This window comes from Leuresthes tenuis, unplaced genomic scaffold (assembly GCF_036924035.1).
Source record: "Leuresthes tenuis unplaced genomic scaffold, fLeuTen1.0.hap1 SCAF_2, whole genome shotgun sequence".
Classification (NCBI taxonomy): Eukaryota; Metazoa; Chordata; class Actinopteri; order Atheriniformes; family Atherinopsidae; genus Leuresthes; species Leuresthes tenuis.
In genome coordinates, this window is record NW_027325356.1 from 18943828 (window position 1) to 18967440 (window position 23613).

General features: G+C 41.2%; 4 protein-coding genes across 6 annotated transcripts in view; 3 read left to right on the forward strand and 1 right to left on the reverse strand.

The window, feature by feature from the left end:
• The first annotated feature begins 169 nt into the window (after positions 1–169).
• gfod2 (glucose-fructose oxidoreductase domain containing 2) lies at positions 170–6169 on the forward strand. Of its 3 annotated transcripts, none has more exons than XM_072380484.1 (3): positions 170–478; positions 1726–2098; positions 2977–6169. In XM_072380484.1, exons 2-3 carry the CDS (start codon positions 1846–1848, stop codon positions 3864–3866), a joined length of 1143 nt encoding a protein of 380 aa, XP_072236585.1. In that variant the 5' UTR covers positions 170–478; positions 1726–1845; the 3' UTR covers positions 3867–6169. The 3 variants fall into 3 exon arrangements, with proteins under 3 accessions (XP_072236585.1, XP_072236583.1, XP_072236584.1); XM_072380482.1 differs by having other exon boundaries at positions 171–478; positions 2971–6169; XM_072380483.1 differs by lacking the exon at positions 170–478 and adding an exon at positions 542–932 and having other exon boundaries at positions 2971–6169.
• Positions 6170–7611: 1442 nt separating this feature from the next.
• On the forward strand, positions 7612–13443 carry LOC140301854 (uncharacterized). Its single transcript, XM_072380487.1, has 5 exons — positions 7612–8046; positions 8394–8810; positions 9643–10035; positions 11326–11727; positions 11895–13443. The coding sequence occupies exons 1-5, from the start codon at positions 7797–7799 to the stop codon at positions 12230–12232; spliced, it is 1800 nt and encodes a 599-aa protein (XP_072236588.1). The 5' UTR covers positions 7612–7796; the 3' UTR covers positions 12233–13443.
• Positions 8474–23613, reverse strand: part of tradd (tnfrsf1a-associated via death domain) — a 35477-nt gene continuing 20337 nt past the window's right edge. Inside the window, exon 6 of the transcript XR_011914934.1 lies at positions 8474–8484. The gene's annotated coding sequence lies outside the window, so the exon portion shown is untranslated. The remainder of the gene's footprint in view (positions 8485–23613) is intronic.
• Positions 13777–23595, forward strand: cog4 (component of oligomeric golgi complex 4). Its single transcript, XM_072380485.1, has 19 exons — positions 13777–13965; positions 14979–15061; positions 15170–15284; positions 15482–15656; positions 16047–16240; positions 16653–16758; positions 16861–17018; positions 17097–17155; positions 17235–17359; positions 17666–17784; positions 19013–19179; positions 19286–19451; positions 19804–19866; positions 19966–20079; positions 20395–20487; positions 20565–20648; positions 20739–20840; positions 21039–21167; positions 21754–23595. The coding sequence occupies exons 1-19, from the start codon at positions 13831–13833 to the stop codon at positions 21886–21888; spliced, it is 2322 nt and encodes a 773-aa protein (XP_072236586.1). The 5' UTR covers positions 13777–13830; the 3' UTR covers positions 21889–23595.

Consider the following 23613-nt stretch of genomic DNA (forward strand, 5'->3'; position numbering starts at 1 on the left):
AGTTCTTATCTGGGAGGAATATGGTTATCATGAATAAATCAAATAACATCGTTTGCATTGTTGATATTCTCTATAGACGTGTCGGTGAGGTTTACTTATTATGGTAAAGAAAAGTAATGTGGCCGCAGACCCAACCTACTCTCAACGTCCAATCACAACAGGGCGTATTTTCCGCTTCATCCCAGTCTCTGATCCAATCTAGCAGAGACACATCAAATCATGCACTTATTTCATTCACCACTATTCGTTTGGCTTTTTTAATTCGTTTATCTACAAAAGAAAGTCTTTCTGTTTAACTCCATTTTAAGCGCGAGGCCACATTTGTGAGCGCTACCCTCTGCGCTACTCAGCTACTCAGCCTCTTTAGTATTTCCGGTTCCCTCGCGGTCCTGTCGTTGCTGCCTGAGTTACCATTAGCAACTGGGCAGTGCCCGGTTAAACACCTACCTCCGTCTCGGATGTTGACACGGCCAAAACAGTAAGTAGTTAAGTGTTTATAAACTTATTTTCTATTGTATATTTTTTAGATGGCCTTTAAAGAACGATATATAATGGAAGTGTATATATTGACTATATAGAATACCTGCATTTATCGCGAGGTTTTGTATTCGCTCTGTGGCTTTTTGGCCGGCTAGCTGAATTTGCTAGCTAACGTTATCAATAGCTTCTCTGTTTGACTAGCTGTGTGTGTACCAATAGAGTATGTACACGCTTATCTCGAATGAAGTTGAGTTCATTTCATGTAAGCCAGAGGGGTCGTAAAAGTCATGTTCACTTCCAACGCCTTCTAATCTTGACAGTGGTAGTTTCTTATGGCATGGCTTTGACACGACACAGCTCCAGCGGTGTCAGTGTATGAGTGGCTTCTCCTGCTGACAGGGTGGCAAATGTGCATAACCCTGTGGTGAAAGAGCTTGCTTCTGGTTACACAGGTAATGCAGGTGCACAAGTCAATACTTCCTTTTATCAGCCGGTTGTCGTGCAGTCATGGTCACAGGGCGTGTTACCTCCTGCCAGTTGTCACTTTACCTTCAGTGAAACGTACCCGCCCATAGATACAAATCTATATTATCAAAATTGCACAAATCTACTTTGGTACCATCTTTTTAAACATTGCTAATACGCAGCCCCTCATTCTGCAGCCAAATGAATCTTATAACTAGCTGGAGCCTTCCTCTCAGAAATACAGAAATAGTTGCAAAGGACTTCTACTACTCAAGCCAAGTGTAGTTGAACAGTAATGTAATCTGTTGATCAAATCCAAACAGTTAAGTCTAAAAAAAAAAACTTTTATTAGGACACCACATAGGAAAGTGTTGTCAAATATTTGATGTATATTTTTCTGAAGATCAAGCACCCAGTCAGTGACAGATGTTAGCAGACTAAGCTACTCTGTGTGCACTGTGTTGTGTTTAACTTTGATAGGGTTGTATGCACAGAGATGACGGTAGAGATGACGTTGACATTTGGTAGGTGTGGAAAATCTGAGGAAAGGCATGTTAAATATGTAGCGGGACACAATTTAAGTGGTTGTCTAATAGGGAACACTGGAAATGGCCTCCAAATTACATGCTTGTCCTGTTTGGTCACATTTCACTCACCTTTATTTGGAGCCATTTATGGAAGCCGTAATTAATTTGACCTAAAATGTTTTTTGATAATAAGTTATGTTTGATTTTTCTTGGTGCCAACAGGCTTTAATAGTCTTTTCATCCATTTTAATAGGTAAACCCTCCCAGGTTTGAAGGTGAGAGCACAAGCCTTAAAAGTCAAGATCATTTGCCTTTGAGATGTTAGTGAGGATGGCCATGGTTCGTATATAAAGTTACATTTAGTGGCACTGCCATGTTGCCAGGAGTCGGTGTGTTTGGCACAGGGAGCACAGCCCGAGTGCTGGTTCCACTGTTGCAAGCCGAGGGCTTTGAAGTTCACGCACTTTGGGGACGAAGTGAAGAGGAAGCATGCTGCTTAGCAAAGGAACTTGGAATCCCGTTCCACACCAGCCGATCCGACGACGTCCTTCTGCACCAAGATGTAGATCTTGTTTGCATCTATATTCCACCCTCAATGACGAGACAAATTGCAGTCAAAGCACTGGGTAAGAGGTCAAAGTATTTCTTTTAGCTGGTTGACATATCCAAGTTATACCCATATTTAAAGTTTATGAGTAATTAACTTAAGTAATTGATTAAAATTTGATTATTTGTGAATGCTCATTGAAAAGCAAAATTCAGAATCTTGGGCTCCATATCAATTATTGCTCTTTTATAAACTTGATCTTTCAGTCCATTTTTGACTCTCTGTTACACAAACTGCTAATGTAACACGGCCCAGCTGTTTGTGGCATGGCAGGTCAGATCTTCAACATATTTGAATCATTCTTAGTCTCCCTAAGAAATGTTTGTACTAAACCGCTTATGGTCAACATGTGATTGTTGGTAATCATGGCAATGACAACAGAGTTCTGAGAGAAAAAAATATCTGAGACGAGACTTACCAGAAAAAAATCTCTCTAAACCAAACATAATCAGCACATGATCGTATCAGTGGGGAGTAGATGTAAAAAATTAACTTAGTGTATCTGGTGGAATTCCTGAGTGTTGAGCTCAGTTTCCTGTTTTAGTTGTAACTTCCTGAATATTTCCCTGCTGAAAGACTTATCTGCAGCACTGATCCCATGGGCCACTGAAGCCTTATCTGCATATATGAAAACTACGTTCATCCACTGTGATGTGACATGTGGGCACAGTAATAATATCAAAAGCCATCAACTCCACAGTATTCCTGAACTCAAAGTCCCTCCACCTACAAATCATATTTAATGTTTACTCGGTTATTTGTTTAATAGGTACACCTATATAACCCAAATGCAGGTCAGCATGCATCTTAAATCTATTATTGTTATTCCTTTTGTCTCAAAGATTATTAAAGTTTGTCTGAATAATAATTTACCTGTCCCTCTTTTGGCAGGTATAGGTAAGAATGTTGTGTGTGAGAAAGCTGCAACGGCTGTGGATTCATTCAAGATGGTGACTGCAGCCAGATACTACCCCCAGCTACTCAGCATTATGGGTAATACCCTGCGCTTCCTGCCAGCTTTTGTTGCGATGCGCCAGAAGCTGGTCGAAGGATATGTTGGTGAAATCCAGGTGTGTGATGTTCGGGTGTACGGCCCAAGCCTCCTGGACCAGTCGTACGGTTGGACCTGTGAGGAGCTGATGGGAGGAGGCGGGCTGCACACCGTCGGCTCCGCCATCATCGACCTCTTAAGTTACTTGACAGGTGCTCGAGCCCATCGTGTACACGGTTTACTGCGGACCTTTGTTCAACAAAATAGCTTGATCCGAGGCATCCGCCGCGTCACCAGCGATGACTTTTGTTTCTTCCAAATGTTGATGGGGGGCAGTGGGCCTGGTGGTGTGTGCTGCACAGTGACCCTGAATTTCAACATGCCGGGGTCATTTGTGCACGAGGTAATGGTAGTTGGATCCACTGGGAGGTTGGTTGTCAGAGGCACAGAACTGTATGGCCAACGCAATGGGAGCAAAAGTGAGGAGCTGTTGCTAGGTGACAATGGGTGGGTTGGACCAGAGGTGAAAGAGATGCCCCTGCCTCACCTGCAGGGGCTTCGGTCCATGGTAAAGGCACTGAGACAGTCTTTTCAGGCTCATGAGGAGCGCCGATCTTGGGCGCGAGGGCCGGTTGCTACGGCGTCAACCTTCGAGGATGGTCTGTATGTGCAGACGGTGGTCGAGGCGGTGAAACGGTCCAGCTCTTGTGGAGAATGGGTGTGTGTTGAGATCATGAGTCAGGAGCCAGATCCCAACCACAACTTGTGTGAGGCTCTTCAGAGAAACAAAAACTGAATTAATTTATTCGATTGGTGCAAAAACTACACGTTACAGAACAGGGCTCCGATTGTTTATCAATAACTCAGCTGCTTCGACTGCTTACAACGCACACGACTTTCTGTTCGCACCTTCAACTAAATATTTTATTTGAGAGGATCACAGCTGCATTGTGTGCTTATACTTTCACAGTCTTCGTTTAGTTTTTACACTAAATTTGCTGAATTTGTGAACCACAGCTCCAGTGTTTGGATTCTCACCAGAAAACATTGTAGAGCCTCTAAATGTAGTTTAATTGTAAAGATCTTAAGGAAATCTACTGACAACATGTGCCCAAATATGAACGCTGCCTTTATTCTCACACTCATTTAAAGTTCTAAAATCATGACTGCAGAGGGTATAAGTACCGTTAATTAATATATTAAGACATTGTCCCCCCCACCAAGACCAGTGTTTGAGGGTCAGAGAGTTTTATACGTTGGCAATTGAGCAGATGGCTCCAAACTGTTAATAGTCAAACATTTTTTAAATCAAATTTTGATGTTTGAATGAAAATATATTGGCTGTTGATAAACACCAGTAGCACCTTATTACGACAGGGACAGTCTACCTCAGATATTGACATAAAACAAAGTATGAGGATAATTTGACTGCCAAAATAATTTGAGCTAAAGAGCTGAAAATGATTCTCAATTGGAGCTGAAACTATTCAGAAAAAATGGGGCTGTGCACAGTTTACTTCTTGTTTTGTTTTGGATTGTGAAATGCTTAGCTTATAGTTAGATAACTGAGAGAATTGGAAGAGAGCCTTGTTATTTGTTTTTGGAGGTTTTTTTTTCTTTATGTTACGGCATGCTTTGACATCCGTAAGATAGCAGGGATTGAGTTTGAATAAGCTATGTAGAGAATAGACTAATAAAAGGTGAATTTGTAGCATTGTCCCTCAAAATGCCCGATTCTTGGTGTAAATGTTTATTTAGTGCGACAGCTTGGGAGTTTCCTGCTTCGTGCGCAGCAGCTGCAGAGGGTAAAAAAAGCATCTAAACCATTCAGACTGCTCCTACGTGCATTTTTTGTCAGTCCTTTTATCAAAATGTACCACAGCATAAATCTCTACCTGACATTTAAGGAGAGTTGAGCACAGATGCCATGGTTTTGTTTTGGGTTTTTTGCTGGATTTTCTGGAGACATCTGCTATCTGTTGAAAGACAAAAATGAAAATACTTCACTAATCTGAATGCCTTTAACAATTAAAACCGATCTGAAAGAAGGAGACGACCACCTTTTAACCACGACCTGTCAGGCTTACACATGGTGAACATGTACCGGCTCCAAAGTTTAGATAAACAAAAACTGAAAGACTGGTTTTAGGTTTGGAAACCTGGAGGTATTGGACAACTAAATGAGTTTAAAATTGATGTGAAAGGTTTGTTTACATTACGTTAATCATTGAGGACGTTCCAGAAGATCAGCCTCATGCACTAAAATGTATTACAGATGTGTTGTCCAAAGTGTGAGGCCACCGTTTAATGCCAGTCATCCTGAAACTGTACTGATCTTTTTATTGAGTAGAACCACTGGATTTGATGTTCACAAGTAAAAAAAAAAAAAAAGAATAAATAAATGGCTCACTAAAGTACAAGTGAAGGAGGTTTACGGTTGTTTCAGTCACCCGCTGCATGTCAGTCCTCCTAAATATGAGCGTTGTACCCCTGAGTCAAGAGGTGTTGAAGACAGACACAGTCACTACTGGTTTTATTTCATCGGTCTGTTCACTTCTTTGACCCGCGCAGGATCTACAGATATAGCTGCGTACGTGCTACATTCTTACCTCACATATCCCAGCAGTGCTTTACAAAAACAGCAGAGTTTACATAAAGTGTCTTTATGAAAGTGCGTAAGGTCCCGTCGCTATTAAAATACATTCCGGATGAGTTTTCCAGCAACTCCTCAGCAGTTGTTTTGTTTTTGCACTGATGTGATGCAAACTATTTAATGTGCTGTTTAATGCTTACACCAGCCAGCTTGCTGCAAAGGTGAATTTAACATTTGTCAGAGGAGTACTTTTTTTTTAAAGATTTATTTATGAGTCGATGTGGAGGAAGTTTGCCAATGTTTGTTCTGTCCGTTGTTTGTTTTCAGCCTGTGAATTTCTGTTAAAAGCTGTAATATTTATGTTTTTTTTTTCTTTTATTTTTAGATTTAATTGTTGTTTTAAATGATGGCATTTTGAGCACTAATTCATTGCTTTAAAGTTGGGGAAACTGTACTGTTCATCTGCGTAACAGGTATTTCCTTTAATAAAACCGTTTTCATTTAGAGGTCCTCGTCTGACGCAGGTTTATCAATTCAGTGTGTCAAGACAAAACAAAAAAAAACTTTATTTGTGTGGTCAAATCTGTGAGTCGGTAGAAGCAGCAAGTACAGGAATGAGCTTAGACATGAGGCTAAAAATCTAAATGAATAGTTCAGAGGGGTCATCTAATTTGAAGTCCACCGGTATGCAAAGAAAGGGTAAGAAAGTCAGGAATACTTTTGGAAAATTAAGCACTGATGGCCCAATTACAAACCACTCTGAAGTGTCCACTATGTTGACAAGATTCCTGCATATTGTGGGGGCTATAAAACATTTAAACCTTCAATAACTAGAATATCAACATTGACAATGTTTACAACAAATGTGTTACAGATGGAAGTTCTAGGAGACAGGGTAGGAAAGGAGAGGAAGAAGGGTTGAAGGAAAAGCAAAATTAAGTTTAATTCATGGATTGTTTACAGTTGGAAGGACTGCAACTTGAACATTGACGAACTCCTGGCTAGAGCAGCAGGGAGCCACATAGTGCTGAGGAGGTCATGGCTGAATTTACAAAGACCGGAAGAAGAGGAAGTGTGACCCTACTCCCCTTTACTAATGACTCCTCAGTACTTAGTTGTATGTGATGGATTAGATTAATTCTTTGATGATTTATTAGTGTATTATATTGATAAACAAAAATAAACTTGGGAGAAAAAGTAATAACAACCTTCTGAATGTTAAAAGGCAACTGTAGAAAATGTGTTGTTTTTTTGTTCTTTGGCGCCCCCTACAGGTGTGGAATGTGATATCGCTGTCATAAAAAACAAACCTATAGATAATACCTATAGATAAACGTAATAGATAGATAAATAAGTGTGGTGCAGGGCTGGAAACCAGAGCAGGTATCTCAGCCACTGGGAGCTCCATGGCATAAAGGCCTGAAATGTGCCTAACTAAAGTCAGAGGCACTAATTTAAAGGATTAAAACCTTCTGTTGTTTCTTTAATGTAATGGCTGATAAAACGTTTGATTCTACCGTGATACTAAGGTGCACAATACAACAAAATCAATAAATTCAAAACATTTTACAGTGCACAAAAAGAATATAAACAAAACAGTATTTCAAAAATATTTAACTTAAAAAAAGTACATTCATTTTGTTTTCTGCCTGTTGTGTTATGGAACAAGTTGAGTTTACTTTTTAAGAGTTTATATTTGTTTTCTTTATGAAATATAGTGTCTATTTCCTTGTACATGATAAAATGAGTTCTTCACCTCATGGCCACCGTACAATTTGGGATTCTAGTTTCCTACATACGTCAAATGTATTTGCTTGTTTTTATTCATTTTCCCTTTAAGTTTTTTAAGACGCTGCTTATACTCAGATGTAACTCACTTTTTATATAGTTTTTTATTCATGGATTTTAAAAAAATAATAATTTAAGAGCAAAATATATGGAAAAAAACCGGCTTTTGCAATGCATTATGGGTCACTGGTAGCTAGGCTAGCTTAGCACAACAGCTAACGTTGTTGATAAGGACAATAGTAACTGCTCTTCAGGAGTGGAGTCCGCAACGTGTCATTAATTGATGAATGAATGAAAATTTAGTGACTAGGTAGCCAGTGTGTTGATGAGAGCCGGAAGGTAAAGATGGATTTGTTCCGTAAGAGAAGTGTTGTGTGGAGCTATTTTAAAGACATAGACTCCAGCACAGTGCAGTGTGTGATTTGCAGTGGTTTTCTACTCAGAAATAATCGTGGCTCCACAACTCCAATGTTGAGACATCTGCGCCTCAAACACCCCGCCGAAGTCTTCAATAGTAATAATGGACGATTATGTGAAAGTGGTGTTAGTGTCGACCATCAGGACATTACAGTAGATGGTGAACGGTTCTGCTCCGGTACGGTTCCTTAAAGCTTTTGTCAACAGAGAGTTTGCGTTAGCTAACACAGTTGATGTGATATTGGCACATTCACACAGACCCATGTTATAACTAAAGTTAGAAATGCAACATAAATACAAAGAGTTGTCCTGTCTGTAAGATAATGTATTGAAAATGCAGCAGAATGGGCTGTGAATAACATGAAAATGAAAACAAGTGGCGTTGTACAAGGTTTATTTTTATTTTTAAGGTTTATTTCACACTTGTGCTCGTTGTACTGCCAATGATCCAAATAATTTCCAGATAAACCCCTTTGGAATCAGTATCTGCAGCCCTAAATTGAACTTTGCTCTCTTTTTATTCAGTGGAAGTGGCTCTGGAGGACGGAGACTCTGACGTCATAACCACAATGAATGATGCTCACCTCAGTCCTGCTATCAGTGGCCTCCTGACAGCCTCACATGAAGGTCCAGTTGAGCAAATAACACACACAGAGGCGAGAGATAACCGTCCTGTAAGACACACACGCAGACGCAGTTTGATTTGGAGGCTCTTTGAGCAGTTGGACAGTTTGGACGCTGCCCGTTGCCGCATTTGCACAAAGAGGCTACATGTAAGTGGCGGCATCAGCAACCTCCGTCGACACTTGTCAAAGAGACACCCCAAGGTGCTCTCTGTGCTACTAGCCAATGGGCAGCAACCGCCTGCAGACCCGCACCACTCAAATGCCGATGGTATCCTTGATGAGTCCCTTTTGGGATCAGAGAAAAGACAGGGTCCAGGTAAGCTTATAGGATATTGTTGTTTGACAGACAACAAGCAATTCTGCTCAGGTGCAGCTCCTTCTGTCATTTGTAGTTACAAAACTGAAGCTGACATTGTTCATGACAGCTGAACTAAGTATGTTACTAAACTTTTCTTCTCCTTAAGTAATTGCTGAGGTGTAAAAGCGTCTTAAGTCCATAGCAGGAACATTGTTGATGTAATTTTGATATTCAACAACAGGTGAGTGATTTAGAAGTGTAAACTAAGCGTCTTCAGTGTTTTTTAGCATGGAAACAGGCTGAAGATGGAGATTTTTTTTAAACAAAATAAATCACAGCTTTAAATTATGTTCACATCAGACATGGACCGTACCAACAACTGGCACACGTTCTAAACTGAGAGTTTACAATGGCATAAAAAGACACCAGCTTTGTTTATAATGGATGACATGTTTGTGATGTGCACGTTGTATTTGCATCAGAGGAAGGGTTTATATTATAGGGTTTATATTGGAAGAGGGAAAAAACTAGCAGCTGAATGTTGCAACAAAGTTCATTTTAGAAAATAAAAATGCATATTTTCTGGATACCTCACAACAATTTAAAGCTTGAAAGCCTTGCGGTGCTCTCAGGATAATTAGACGTTACAGTTTCTGTTCTTGAACTTCTGTGATTCAAGGCAAATATTGAGTGAACATTAAGTGATGATGGACATTTGATACTCATCAGCTTCTCTCATCTCTGTCTGTTTACACTCACTTTGATAGATTCGGCTTGAAATGTTTAGCTTTGAATTATGAGTTGTTGGTTAAGACGATAGTTAACGACTTTCTCTTTTTTTTTTATTCAGTGGAAGTGGCACTTGAGGATGGAAACTCTGACATCATGATTATGTTGAATGAAACCGATAATCCTGTCATCAATGGCCTCCCAGGCTCAGATTCAGCAGAACAGGAAACACGTGCAGATGTGAGTGATAAGAGACAGACACGCAAACGGAGTTTGATTTGGAAGTACTTTCAGCGGTTGGACAGTTTGGACGCAGCTCGTTGTCACATATGCATGAAGACGTTGCAGTGTTTCGAAGGCAGTGCCACCGGAAACCTGCGTCGACACTTGTTACACAAGCACCCAGCGGTGTTCTCTGAACTAACTGCCAAAACGCAGCAGCCACCACCATCAAACTCAACACAGGACTCAAATGCTGATGGTAGGATCGATGAGACCTTGTTGGAGATTCCAGGTGAGCTGTTCATTGCTGTTTGACTTTGTAATTTAGCTCGAGCTATTGGTACCTCCAATTCAGTTGATAATCTGAGCTTTTGAATGTTTTAAAGTAAATATGCATGTCGCACCTTAAATATACAGAGATTCCTCTGGATGGTCTGAATTTTTTGCTCGTGTGTCAACAATATACCCGTCTTCTTTGCAATTATATCTTGACAATTGTTCTGAAATTTCTCAAACTCGATCTTGATTTGTTCACTAAGTCTTTCACAAAGTAGTGATCTCCTTTTCAAAAGAGAACCTATATTTATTCAAACGATAGAATATTTCAGTTTCAACCTTTTAATTTGAATTTATCCTGTTTTCATGAAGCACATTTACATGAGAAAAAAACTGATTGTAGTGTATGTCTGACCAAAACCAAGCATTTAAAATGCATGGAAACATCATGGAAATCTTACTAAGTCGAGCTCCTCCAAACAGGACTAATACACATGAATAATGTGATTGTAGCTTGATTTACCTCCTGCATGTATACGCTCAACCAGTCTAAACGGGCTGAGGTGCTCTGCACATGCTTCAAAGTTCCAGAGTTCACATTTAAGTGCGTATCGATACAGATGAATTCCCACCAAAGCTGCTCTCATTCACAAACTTTTCCGTTTGTTTTTGACATCTGACTCAACGGCACCAGAAATTGTGCCTGAAAATAAACTACACGTCAACTCGTGGCCATTTAAACCATTTCCAGGCAGTTGCTCTGCTTTAATAAAATCCTGATTTTATAACCACAGAGTCATCTGACAAAAACATAATTCAAGTAGCTTAAAGACAACATCTGTCGAGTGACTTAAGCTGTAATTACATCTCTCGCAGAGAAAGTTAGAATCAGCAGAATTTCATAAATGTTCTCTCACACAGTCCACGCATGAAAGCTGGTCCTGTTATACAGCCCAACCGAACTGACTAAGTGGCATATAGGGTTTCAGTAATTTGCAGATCATTATACTTAGAAATGACTTACTTACTTATAAATTATTTACATTTTACTCAGTGTACCAACCATTTTGTAAACGGCGTTTGAGTTTAAGCTTTTGCTACATGTTCAGAAAGACTGTTTCAACTGAACTGGGTTCAAGATTGCAATGGTATCCTCAATATCATCACCAACGCCTATGCTATCCCTATCCTACCCTGAATGGTCATAATCTGTCCCAAAGAAAGAAGCATAATAAGAGGGACTTTTAAAAACTCAATAATTCAGCAATTGCAGCCTCAGTTCAAACTTTATTTTCTTCCCATTCAGTGGAAGTGGCAGTGGAAGATGGCGACTTTGACATCATCACCTTGAATGAAACTGATGATCCTATCAACAATGGGCTCCCGGACTCCATACAAGGACACTCCGCACAGCAGATAACGTATGCAGAAGTGAGCGGTGACCGCCATGAGAGACAGACACACAGACATAGTTTGATTTGGAGACACTTTGAGCGATTAGATAGTTTGAACGCTGCTCGTTGCCTCATATGCATGAAGAAGTTGCAGTGCTTTCAGAGCGGTGGCACCAGCAATCTGCATCAACACTTATCAAAGAGGCACCCAAAGGTGTTCTCTGAGCTTTCATCCAATTGGAAGCACCCGTCATCACTGAACTCATCACAGAGCTCAAACGGCGGAACTGCAGCAGAGCAGAAACAGATTTCAGGTGAGCTTTTATTGCTGTTGTTGTAGTGTTGTTTGACTTCATTAGTGATTTTAATAGGTAGAGATACATTTCCCTGTTAAAGAGTGGTGTATTTCTAACTGATAGTACTGCTACATGTTGAAAATGTCTCAAATGGTCTTCTGCACACTAAACTTTTCCCCCTACAGGTGCGTTGAAGAGTTCAGGAGCATCTGTAGTAGAAAGGCGAGTGTTCAACAGGGAGATGGAGCTGATAGAAGCTCTGAGGAGAACGCAGAGGGAGGAGGCTCGGACTCTGGAGCACCAGAGGGAGCTGCTTGTGATGCTGCGAGCCACTGGTGCCAAAGAGGCAGAAGTGGAGAGGGAGAAGATTGAGTCGCTGAGGAAAGCACAGCAGGAGGAAGCCAAAGATTTAAGTAGGCAGAGAGAAGAGCTGGAGATGGAAAAAGCAGAGCTTCAGAAGAAATGGGAGGAGCTTCAGCAGGAAAGAGAAAAACTCCTGATCAGAGGTCACGAAACCTCCTGATTCTGCTACACGGCGGCTGCATTTAAGGGGATTCAGTGATTTCTAGCTTCTCTGTAAATGTGATGAGACTAATTTGAACACAGGGTGATCTAAAAATATAACCTGGTCTTTCAGTAACGGATGTTTGCTGACAATCTATGCACAGTTATTTAGTTTTGTGTTGCAGCCGATGTTTTGCCATCACCTGAGCATCAGACTCCACCTCATCCCGCATTTGTTTCAAAGCCACAACAAGCAATATTCAAATTAGTTTATTATGCGTGTAACTTTTGTCTTTTCATTTAGTTTTGCGCACACTTCTATTTGAGCTCTCAAATAAATCAGTGGGCGCATTGTAGTTACAGCAGAAAGTCTCTGGTTGGGACCTGAAATGACAGCAGCTGTAACTTAAAGACAATGTCGTGCTGTTGATGGTTTACCTTTTCAAGTGAAATAAGTTATTTGGGAAAGACCTTTGGGAGATTATAATGAGGTGTAAACTGTTGTATATTTAAGAGAGATACTGTAGTGATACTGTTGCCTAAATGTTTTTATTTAGGTGTCATATTTTTTACAGGGATACCGAAGGTATATAAGATGATCTGGGAGATATTATTTGGAAGTAATTTCACAAAACCCTGCATTGTGTCAAGACGTCACCAATGCCTCATTCCTATAGGATTCCACTCGGAGAGGGAATAACTTGGAGAAGACGTTTTTCTTGACAGCTTTTCCTCTGCAGACAGATTTCTGCTCTGCCCAGTTATCAACCCTCTGTAATGGTGATTTAGTTTTTTGGAAATTCGATAGGTAGTAAATATTTTTTCACGAGTCATTTTGAAATACTAATTGCATTCTCTAATGCAAGGACAGGTAAAACCAAAAGGAAATTACACCTTTTTGGAAGTTGTGATTTGGATGGATTGTGTTATCCTTTGCCTAAAAAAAAAAACTAAAAAAAACACTTATCTTTTAAGGATAATACCTAATTTCTTCGTCTATTTTATCACACAGTCAGGGAACACTGAAGCAGGGTAAGCTTTCTGTGTTATTCCTTCTAATTATATGCATCATGAGCACATACCCTAGTGAAGAGGTATGTTCTGTGCAACACTGTCTTTGTTATCCTCAATGTAACATAACTCATCTGCTGTCCAGGGAGAAGTGTGATGGAGATTTTTTATTGTAAATTTTGCTTTTCTACTTCAAATAAACTTTAATAATTACTGCAATGAATAGTGGAAGCTCGTTAAGAAAGTTTTTTTGTTTTTTTTAGATGACCCACATGAACCACAGAAATGATAACACTAGCAATATGTCTCAATTTATTCACACAGTGGTCATGCGCAGTATTAAACGCATGCGCAGTTTTTAGGTTAATTTCCCTAGATTTGACTTGTCAGGTGGATTTGTTTTGTCACTACCCTGCCACCCGGGGGTCAATGCGTGGATTTCAGCTTCTCGTGATTAATGACAACGATATGATTGTTATTTTAAAAAAACCTCCTTGCGCTGCAGCTCAGATGGACCTTGACCGAGACACTGTCTACCAGACTAAACCCAGGGCACACTAGCATATTGATGACGTTTGCTCCGGAGTAGTTTTCGTGTGGCGGAAGATGGCTGACAGCGGAGCTTTGGCAGCTAAAAGATGCGACTCCGGCTCTTTGTTCTCTGGGAGTATGGAGGCTATCTCCGCGCTGACGGAGCTGGAGGACCTGGAGAAAGTTTACCAGCAGCTCTGCGCAGAGGAGGTTCGTACCAACGGTCGCTTACGGCGGCTTGTGTGCTGCCTACGTCATCATTGTAAACTTCCGCGACGCTGCTGCCTCCAAACACTGCTCAGAAAACAACATTAAGCTTTAACAGTTATCGGTTTATGAGCTTTAAACAGTGAAGCTACAGACTCTGTTTAGCAAGCTGGACCAGAACTACTGTTGATTGGTTTCAGACATGGTGGTCTTTAAGGGTTTTAGTTCTCTAAACATACAAACCAGTTCAAGGCAGTGATGTTGGGTTTTGCCCATCTTTACTTCATCAACAGTCTGATGAGCTACTTTTATTTAGGGCCATCATGACCATGCACACACTTGTGTTTTGATTAGTTTGTGTTATTGTAAAATTATTATTAAATCCATGGTGTAATTGCTTGAGTCATCCCGTCCTGAGTTATTCTTCTTTTTAGCAATGTGCAGTTATATGTAACACAGCAAACAAGTCTTTGTGTAAAAAAGCCAGTAAATGAAATGCAGTGAGCTCAGGTTGGGGTATCTTAGTGTATTCTTTAGCTAGAAGTGGAGGGATTGAGTCTGATAAGTCCAAAGAAATATCACGTTTTGTGGTTTTCGTCTTCACACCACTGCTTCCATTTAACTGCTCAGCACAGATCTGCTCTTAAATAATCAAAGAACTTTGCATATTGATATACTCTGGAGTCCATCATACTGTCAGCTAGACAGGAAAAGCTTCTCAGCATCTACTGTAACTACCTTGGTTTATGCAGAAAGGTAAATCGCCTCACCTTATATTCTGCTGATCGAGTTAGTTGCCATATTCTCTTAAAACCGACAATCATCTCCTCATAAGTCACCTTATGTACATTCAGAGATTATCACTAAATATCTACTGTTTCTTTGAAATGATTTATGAGTCCTTATATACTGACACAACCGGATGAATATATAAACCTCTTTCTGTAATTTTACTGTGCTCTCACAACGCAGAAATCAGAACATGATGTACATTTGTTATCTTTTATTTATTACAGAAAGAGGTGGAAGGTGAGCTGGACAGGCTGGTGGGCCAGGAGGCCACCATTCACACAAAGATGCTAGCACTGCAGAGGATGGGGTACAGATCACACTGATTGGTTTATTCTCAAAAGCAATTGGAGGTCTCAGATCTTCATACTCTTCGATACTCATGTTTTCTTTTTTGCTGTGCAAAATGCTTCTGCAGACCCAATCTACAGCTGATTGGAGGAGACGCCAGTCAGCTGTCGGGGATGATAACTTTTACTTGCAGCCTGGCTGAAAATGTCAGCCAGAAAGTCAGACAGCTAGACCTGGCAAAGGTAAATACACCTTTTAAATCACAGAGGAAAGTGTCAGTATAAATGCTGATAATGCAAAACACTGGAACACAGAAACAGAATCACTGCAGAACTTGCCATTTTTTCTTTGCTTTTGAGACTGTGAGGTAAGAGGTTTTAAATTTCTCATACTTGTGATGCGTCACAACAAAGTTTGTATCCCATTTTATTTATTGCAGACACGGCTGTATAACGTCATCCAGCGGGCTGATGATATCCTCGACCTAAAGTTCTGCACAGATGGTGTGCAGACAGCACTACGTAACGAAGATTATGAGCAGGCTGCTGCACACATCCATCGATACCTGTCTCTGGACCAGTCAGTCATTGAGCTGAGCAGGCAGGGAGAAGAAAGTACGAGGCCTCAAGTTCTCTGTCATGCTTTCACTGCTGCACACCTCTCTTTTGTCTCACTTTTTATGTGCAGAAACAAAAAGGAAAAGAAAAGAGGAGATGCTTCTGTTATTTCTGGCTATAATTGACCACCAGTAGATCTTACATTGTCAAACCTGAGCTTGCACTGGGTGGTGCATGTAATGTCCAAAAGTAATGTTCACATGAACGCCAGCGCACACCCAAGGTTTCCTGTCTGCATGTTCTATCAAAATGAGATTATCAGTCATTCACTTTACCTGTCTTTGATTTTACACAAACCGATGTGTAGAAACTCAAGAATATTCATCTCAGCTTAAACGTGCTTTTTTCTCTGTGACGTAACCCCACTCGTGCATCGTGTCTGCGCAGGCAGCGCTGTGGACGCCAGTCTGCTCTTGCTGCAGGAGGCAGAGCAGAAATTGAAGGTCATCGTTGCTGAGAAGCTCGATGAGGCTGTAGCAGCAGTCGACCTTGCGCAGGTGGAGAGGTTTTTCAAGATCTTCCCTCTGCTGGGCCTCCACCAGCAGGGCCTCGCCCGTTTTGGTCAATACCTCTGCAGCCAGGTTAGTACCAAGAGACCTGCTGTGTCATAAAGAAAGGTTTTTTTTTTTTGTTTTTTTTTGTCAGAGGCTTTCCAGTTGTAATTACTCCAAGAGTTGGCATCCGGTTGAATAGAAGAAGGTTAATAACTGAGTGAATTGACCTGGAAATATCTAAGTGGCAGCTATAATAAGAGCTGGTTGAATTATTTAAATGCTAAGGAAAGGAGCTTCAGTGTTCCCCATATTATTTCCTTTAGCAAAAGAAACTCTGGATCATCTTTTAAGAAAGAAAGCAGATAAATTTTGTCCCACAAGTCCTTGTGGCTGCAACACTTATTATTTCATACAGTCAGACATGTCACTGTTGATCCTTTTAACTTAATCGCATCCTGTTGGGACTCTGTCTCTGTATTTTTGACACTCTATCACACAGCTTGCCTCCAAAGCTGAGGAGAACTTGCTGTTAGCGACAGGAGGCGATCTGGGCGAGAAGAGAGCTCTGCTGATATTTGCAGACACGCTGACACTGCTGCTGGAAGGTGAAGAAACAATTTGCATGTCTATGCTTCTTTTCTTTTTTCTTTTTTACCCTCATGTCACTGAACTGTGAACTCCACTAATGCGTTGCTCTGCATTTCCAGGTATCGCTCGTGTTGTAGAGACTCATCAACCTATAGTAGAGACATACTATGGTCCCGGCCATCTGTACATACTCATCACTCACCTGCAGCAGGAATGTGACTGTCAGGCCCAGAAAATAGTCGACAAGTTCATCCAGCAGAGAGGATACCACAACAAGGTGTGTGACATCTGCTGCATCACATGGTTGTTTACACTGCATATCCAATCCCACTGAGACCTTGAATCTGTCCTCTAGTTTCAGATTGTCCAGAGCAGCATGATGAAGAGCGTGCCAGGGGAGAGGATCGAGCCGAGGTGTGCATCTGTCGCTGTATTCCCCTTAGTGTTTGGCTCTGAGGTGTTTGCGTTTATGTTTAATGTTTTTCACAAACAGGGAACTGGACCCCGTGCTGGCAGAAGTCACCCTGATGAACGCGAGGGCGGAGCTCTACTTGCGCTTCCTACGCCGGCGCATCCTGGCCGACTTTGAAGTGGGAGATGCTCAGAGCATCACACAGGGTAGTTTTATATTAAAGCATGATTTTACACATAAGCAGTCCAAATCCGGTCCTCAAGGGCCACTGTCCTGCAGGTTTGAGATGTTTCCCTGCTTCAACACACCGGATTCAGATTAAATGGATCTCTTCAAAAGATGATTAAGTTCTGCTTAAGCCTGCTAATGATGCATTGATTTGAATCACTTGTCATCTCGAGGACCGGATTTGGACATCCCTGCATTTAAGGAAGGTTGTCTTTAGATGTGGTGTTGAAAATGCATCGAAATACATTTGTGTTTTTGTCCTGCAACACTTTTCGAACACTCAGAGCATCAGCAGAACGTGGAGAAGCTCCTGAAACACTGCACACTGAGCAGGACGATGCAGGAGCTGATAGGCTACTACATTCCAATGGAGGAATACTATATGAGGGAGTCTGTCAACAAGGTCAGTTTTACAAAGCATCTGTTCTATCAGAAAGTTTCCATCAAAGTAAACTTGGAAGGGAACTCGGCTGATTCTACAAATCAAAACCTTTTTGCTTTAGATTTTCTCTGTCGGTGACCGGTTGCTCGGTTCTCTTTTGGTACAGAGCAGTGCTCCTGTGTCATGCAGAATGTGTTCTGTTACTGTTTTTGCCAAAATAAACTAGGTCTTCCCTTTTGGTAATCCAGATGATCTGAAACCTATGTATATCTTTTAGGATGAATAGATACCTTCACAGTTAAACAAATCACCCATGTTACGTGCAATAAAGACCACCCTTATCATCACAGATGCTTACTTGTTGTAGTATAGTATTATGGATCCTCTCTTTTTTTTGGCCTGGACAGGCCATACTTTCCAAAAATATTTAAAATTTTGATCAGGTCCAGAGAAGACAAAAAGCAGTTCTACATCTTGTTTATGTGTTTTTTCTTTGCATGGTCAAGTTTTAATTTGCATTTGTGGATCAACTTTCTTCACTGACAGTGATTTTCAGAAATGATCCTGAGTCTATGCACAGATTTCCAGTAAAACATCAAATCTGTTGCCTGAGGTCCCAAAGCTCACATGGCAACTTGCACCCTGCCTTTCAGTATTGTTTGTTGTCTAAATGGAGAGATTTCTGTGAACGCTGTGAGTCTCTTAATTATATTATGTAGAGAAGATGCTGAAACGCTCACTTTCAACAAAGTGTGTTCATTCAGACGTTTCCTCAGAGGCATCTTTGTACCATTTTCAATTGGACTCAGGATTGAAATGGTCTGAAAATCATTGCATTCTGATTTTATCTCCAGTTTACATTGGGTAACAACTTTTTTTTAGAATACCCTCGAGTGGTTTTACTTGATTTAGCGAGGGTTGGGGGTGACAATTAATTATGAACATGAAAAAGATGTGGGTGTGTATAGTTTGGAGGAAGTGCGATTTCCAGACATCAGCAGCCGCTGCAGGCTGCATCGACAACAACAACAAACCAAACTTGGAGGTTGAGTTTCAGTGTTGGAAGGCAGCAGGTTTTACAGGGAATGTAAATGGTCCTGTGGTATCTTTTGTGTTTGACAATGAAATGTAACATTTTTAAGTAGATAAGACATGAAAATAAGTCCAAGTGCTTAACTAAACCGTATGAAATTGGATTATTTCTATTGTGATATAACTCTTAATCATTTATTACCCTCCCATCCCTCAGGCTGTTGCCATGGATACGCATGAAAAGGGTCAGCTGACCAGCAGCATGGTGGACGATTGTTTCTACATTGTAAAAAAGTGCATAAGTAGAGCTTTATCGAGCTCCAGCATCGACTGCCTCTGTGCGATGATCAACCACGCCAACTCTGTGCTGGAGTCTGACTTCAGGTGCTCACCTGCCACCTCCACCTAAAACACTCAATATGTTTCTAAAATCACTGCCTGATGTCTCATACGTGTGCTTCCTCCTGCCCGGTCTCCTTTCACGTGTCAGGGAGGTGCTGTATAATAAGCTGCGGCAGGGCTTCCCCGCCACAACGCTGCAGGACATCCAACGTGGCGTAAGCAGTGCGGTCAGTCTGATGCAGAGCAGCTTACAGCAGGGAAAGTTCAACACTATGGGCATCGAGAGCACTGAAAACGCCAAGGCTGCATTCCTGGTAAGATGAATTAGTCAAACACGTACAGCCCTGCCTCGCTCTCGGGCAGCTTTTTAGAAACTGTTGGCAAGTCTGTGACAGATTACACATTCACACGTTACTTAAACCCTTTTTAAAAACGAGATCTCCCGGAATTTAAAGTAAGAATAAAAAGCATGAATTAGCTTCTCTGATGGTGCTTTACCTCTTAAAATGGCTAATTGCTGAAGGAAGCTCTTTCTCCAGAATACAGCAAATTCCCTTGATTTCAGTTTGTTATATTTTTAAAGAACTGATCGAGTTGTACTGAACCGTCCTGGCTTTGTGTTGTCTGTACTCTCCATCAGTTACAAGTTTTGTTTTCACCCCTCAGGTGACTCTGAATAATGCCGAGGTGTGTAGTGAGAATATCACAACTTTAAAGAGAAACCTAGAGGTAAGTAGCACGTCATTCCCAAGGCTCTGCCTCACCTCTGTTCATTTTATTAAGAGTTTGCGCCATTTCTTGAAAAACTGAATGTCTTGTTTTTGACAGAACGACTGCTCCAAGTTGTTCAGTCAGGGGTTCGGCTCTGGGGAACAAGCCAAGATCGAGAGCTGTTTGTCTGACCTTGTCGGCACGTCCACAAAGTTCAAGGATCTCTTACAGGTTGGACGCAGACACGCACACAGCAGTTTACGTGTATGAGCTTTGAGAGGTGCTTAGAGTGAAAGCCACTGAATGGGGAACCATTCTCTGTGTGGCAGATAAGTGCCTCGTGTAGTGGAGGCTTATTATTTGACAAGTCACAGAACAGAAAGAGGAAACAACCAGATTTGAAGGAGATCTGTTTGGGAGGTTCTGATAGAACTGAAATGAGCATTTTTCAGCAAACACCTTTTTTTCTCTTTTTTTTTATAAACATGTTACAAATTGTGTGATAATTGTGAGAAAAGGATCCCAAACTCTAATTTTATTTCTCAGGAGGGTCTGACAGAGTTGAACACTACAGCCATAAAACCTCAAATCAAACCCTGGATCAGCTGCTTCCTGTCCATCTCACATAACATCGAAGAGGTAATTGTCTCAGTTCTTCACAGAAATGATTCAGAGCTCACGACACAGGTTGCTGTAAGTGTTGGCTGTCCTCACAGGAGGAGTTTAATGACTACGAAGCCAACGATCCCTGGGTGCAGCAGCTCATTGTTAACTTGGAGCAGCTCATGGCAGAGTTTAAGGTATCCGCACATTTTAAGCTTTGACTTTGCTGATTCCTGAATATTTTAGTCTTGCTTTGTCTTGTAATCATCACTCTCTTGCCTCACCAGACAGCCCTCTCTCCTGTCATCTACGACACTCTGACCAGTCTGATGACCAGCTTGATATCTATTGAAATGGAGAAGACGGTCCTCAAATGCTCATTCAGCAGGGTGAGGGGCTGAGCTCGGCCACAAGGTGGCAGCGGGTTTCCTGTGCACACGTGAAGAAAGGCCTCCTGCAGTGATTTATTAATGAGTCTAGAGAGGCCTGTAGGAGAGGGTGTTTCCTCTCGGATTAGTGGCATCTTCGTACAATATAATGAAACCTCAGCTGAGCCGTTTTACTCCCTTTTGATCTTTTTGTTGTAGCTTGGAGGGCTGCAGTTCGATAAAGAGCTTCGGTCTCTTGTGGCGTATCTTACCACTGTGACCACCTGGACCATCAGAGACAAGTTTGCTCGTCTCACACAAATGGCTACCATCCTCAACCTGGAGCGGGTAATTTAGTCTTTTTGATTCCAACATAAACAAAACACACACCTTTTAATAGTTCTCATTTAAGAGGATTTACACCAGCGGTTAACTGTATTAAGGTAGATTTATTCTAATTTTTCTATTTTTTTTTTTTAAATTCTTCTAATTTTCTTCAAACAAGTTCAAATTTATAATAGAAATATTCTTCCTGTTTTGTTTTGTATTTCATCCACATTCTCTTCAACGCTTTTGGATTTAAACAAATGTAAAACTAAAAATTTAATATTTTGGCTGGAACACTGGAACACATCACCTGGTGCCAAGTAACGATTATGTGGCTCTGATTGTCTGTTGTGCCATTTGCACCTTGAGGCATTTTGGTCTGATTAGGTTTGGTGTGGAAATCCAAGTAAATGCGGAGGTTTCAGTCTCATTTGCTTAGTGTGCATGTCTGGTGACATCAGCCTCGGGATTATACTCGTACGTGCATCCATCAGTTATAATGACAGTAAATGATCTTTAGTACATGGTATAACAGAATCTACAATGAACATTTACCTACAAATATTTGCGGTGTCCTCAGGTTCACTTATAACCATTTGTGCTGCAGGTAACTGAGATCTTGGATTATTGGGGCCCTAACTCAGGCCCACTAACGTGGCGGCTGACCCCGGCTGAGGTGCGTCAGGTTCTGGCGTTACGGATCGACTTCGGGAGCGAAGATATCAAGAGGCTGCGACTGTGATTGCTGTGAATTACCCACCTGCTGCTCACTGAAGAGCTCAATTCCTGCGTCATCCACGGTTCAGTAACCGGACGTGGGCACATCGCAGACAAATGGCTGACAGTTTCTTTTAGTCTGAAACAAAAAACACTGATTGTTCTTCTGGCGTTTCTGCTCCTCTTCCAGCTGATGCCAGTCTGTATCGGTTACAGCTGAGCATTAAGAAACATGGGGGTTTGGGTTACGTGGCAGTGATTTATTTGATGTTAATTAACTGTAAAATGCGTAATTAAAATTGTAAATGTGTGATTGTATCACAGTGGGAATTCCAACCTTTTAACCTGTAACTGGCTGCAAGAAATGAGGACAGCCTGGGACTGAGGAGTGGAGCTCTGGGGCTGTCAGTGAAACAGAGCGGTAATGAACATCATACCCATTAAACTGACAGAAGCAGGTCAGACTGATCCAGCCTAGTCATTCAATATATGAATAGCTCCTTGTCTGTGATCGTGGAACACTTTTAACCTAATAAATTGAGAGCCGCTCCGCTTCTGATCCCTGCTTTCCGCCACGTTTCAATGCTGCTGTTTCCATGTAAGACCTGTTCCCAATCTCTAATACAGACAGTTGTGTGAAAAAGTAAGTACACCCCGTTTCATTTCTTAGGTGTTACATATCAGGACTTAGAAAAAAAACAAACACAACTCATCTTGTACTTACCAGGTGTTAAAGTGAGGCGAATACAACCAGAAAACTAAGCCAAAATGTGTGCTGAATATTAAACACTTTTATTCTTTTTCAGCCATTCTGTGACAGATTTGGTTATTTGCATGGAATCATTGTTCTGTTGCGTGACCCAATTTTGCTATAGAATACTCTGCTGTACAGAGGAGTCCATAGTCAACCAAATGACTGCAAGGTGTCCAGGTTACAGCTGGAAATCATCAGCCCTCCACCACTGTGCTTTTTCAGCTGGTATGAGGTGTTTGTGCTGATATGCTGCGCTCGGTTTTCTCCAAACGTGCTGCTGTGCATTACAACCAAACATCTCCACTTTGGTCTCGCCTGACCAAACATTGTTCCAGAAGTGTTGTGGTTTGTTCAGATCTGACTTTGCAAACTGGAGCTGTGCTGCCATGTTCTTTTTTCAGAGAAGAGGCTTTCTCCTGCAGCCCTTCCAAACAAGCCATACTTGTGCAGTCTTTTTCTACTTGTACTGACATAAACTTTAAAAATCTAAATTTAGATATTTATCTATAATTTCCTTTTGGGATTAATAAAGTGTATTTTCATTTAACATTTACATGCTACCTGAGGCCTGCAGAGTAGCTCTGTTTGCAGTTTCTCTGAGCAGTTGCCGTCTGACCTTGGGGTGAACTTGCTGGAACGTCCACTCCTGGGAAGATCGACTGCTGTCTTGAAAGTTTTCCGTTTGTGAATAATCTTGCAGATTGTCAAATGATAAGACTCCAAGTTGTTTGGAAATGGCCTTATAGTCTTTCCCAAATTGATGGCCAGCAAGAATTGCTTCTCTCAGATCATTGCTGATGTCTTGCTGAGGTGCTTAAACTTGCTGATGATCAGTGAATCAAATGCATTTGATTAGCAGCACCTGGCTGCTCCTTACTGCCTTAATTCTTATGGAAACCGCAAGAGTGGATTTTTTTACGCATTGCTTTTGCGTTTTGCCTTCATGTTGAATAAATAATGACACCGTGTTATAAATCATTTATTGTTGTTCATTCG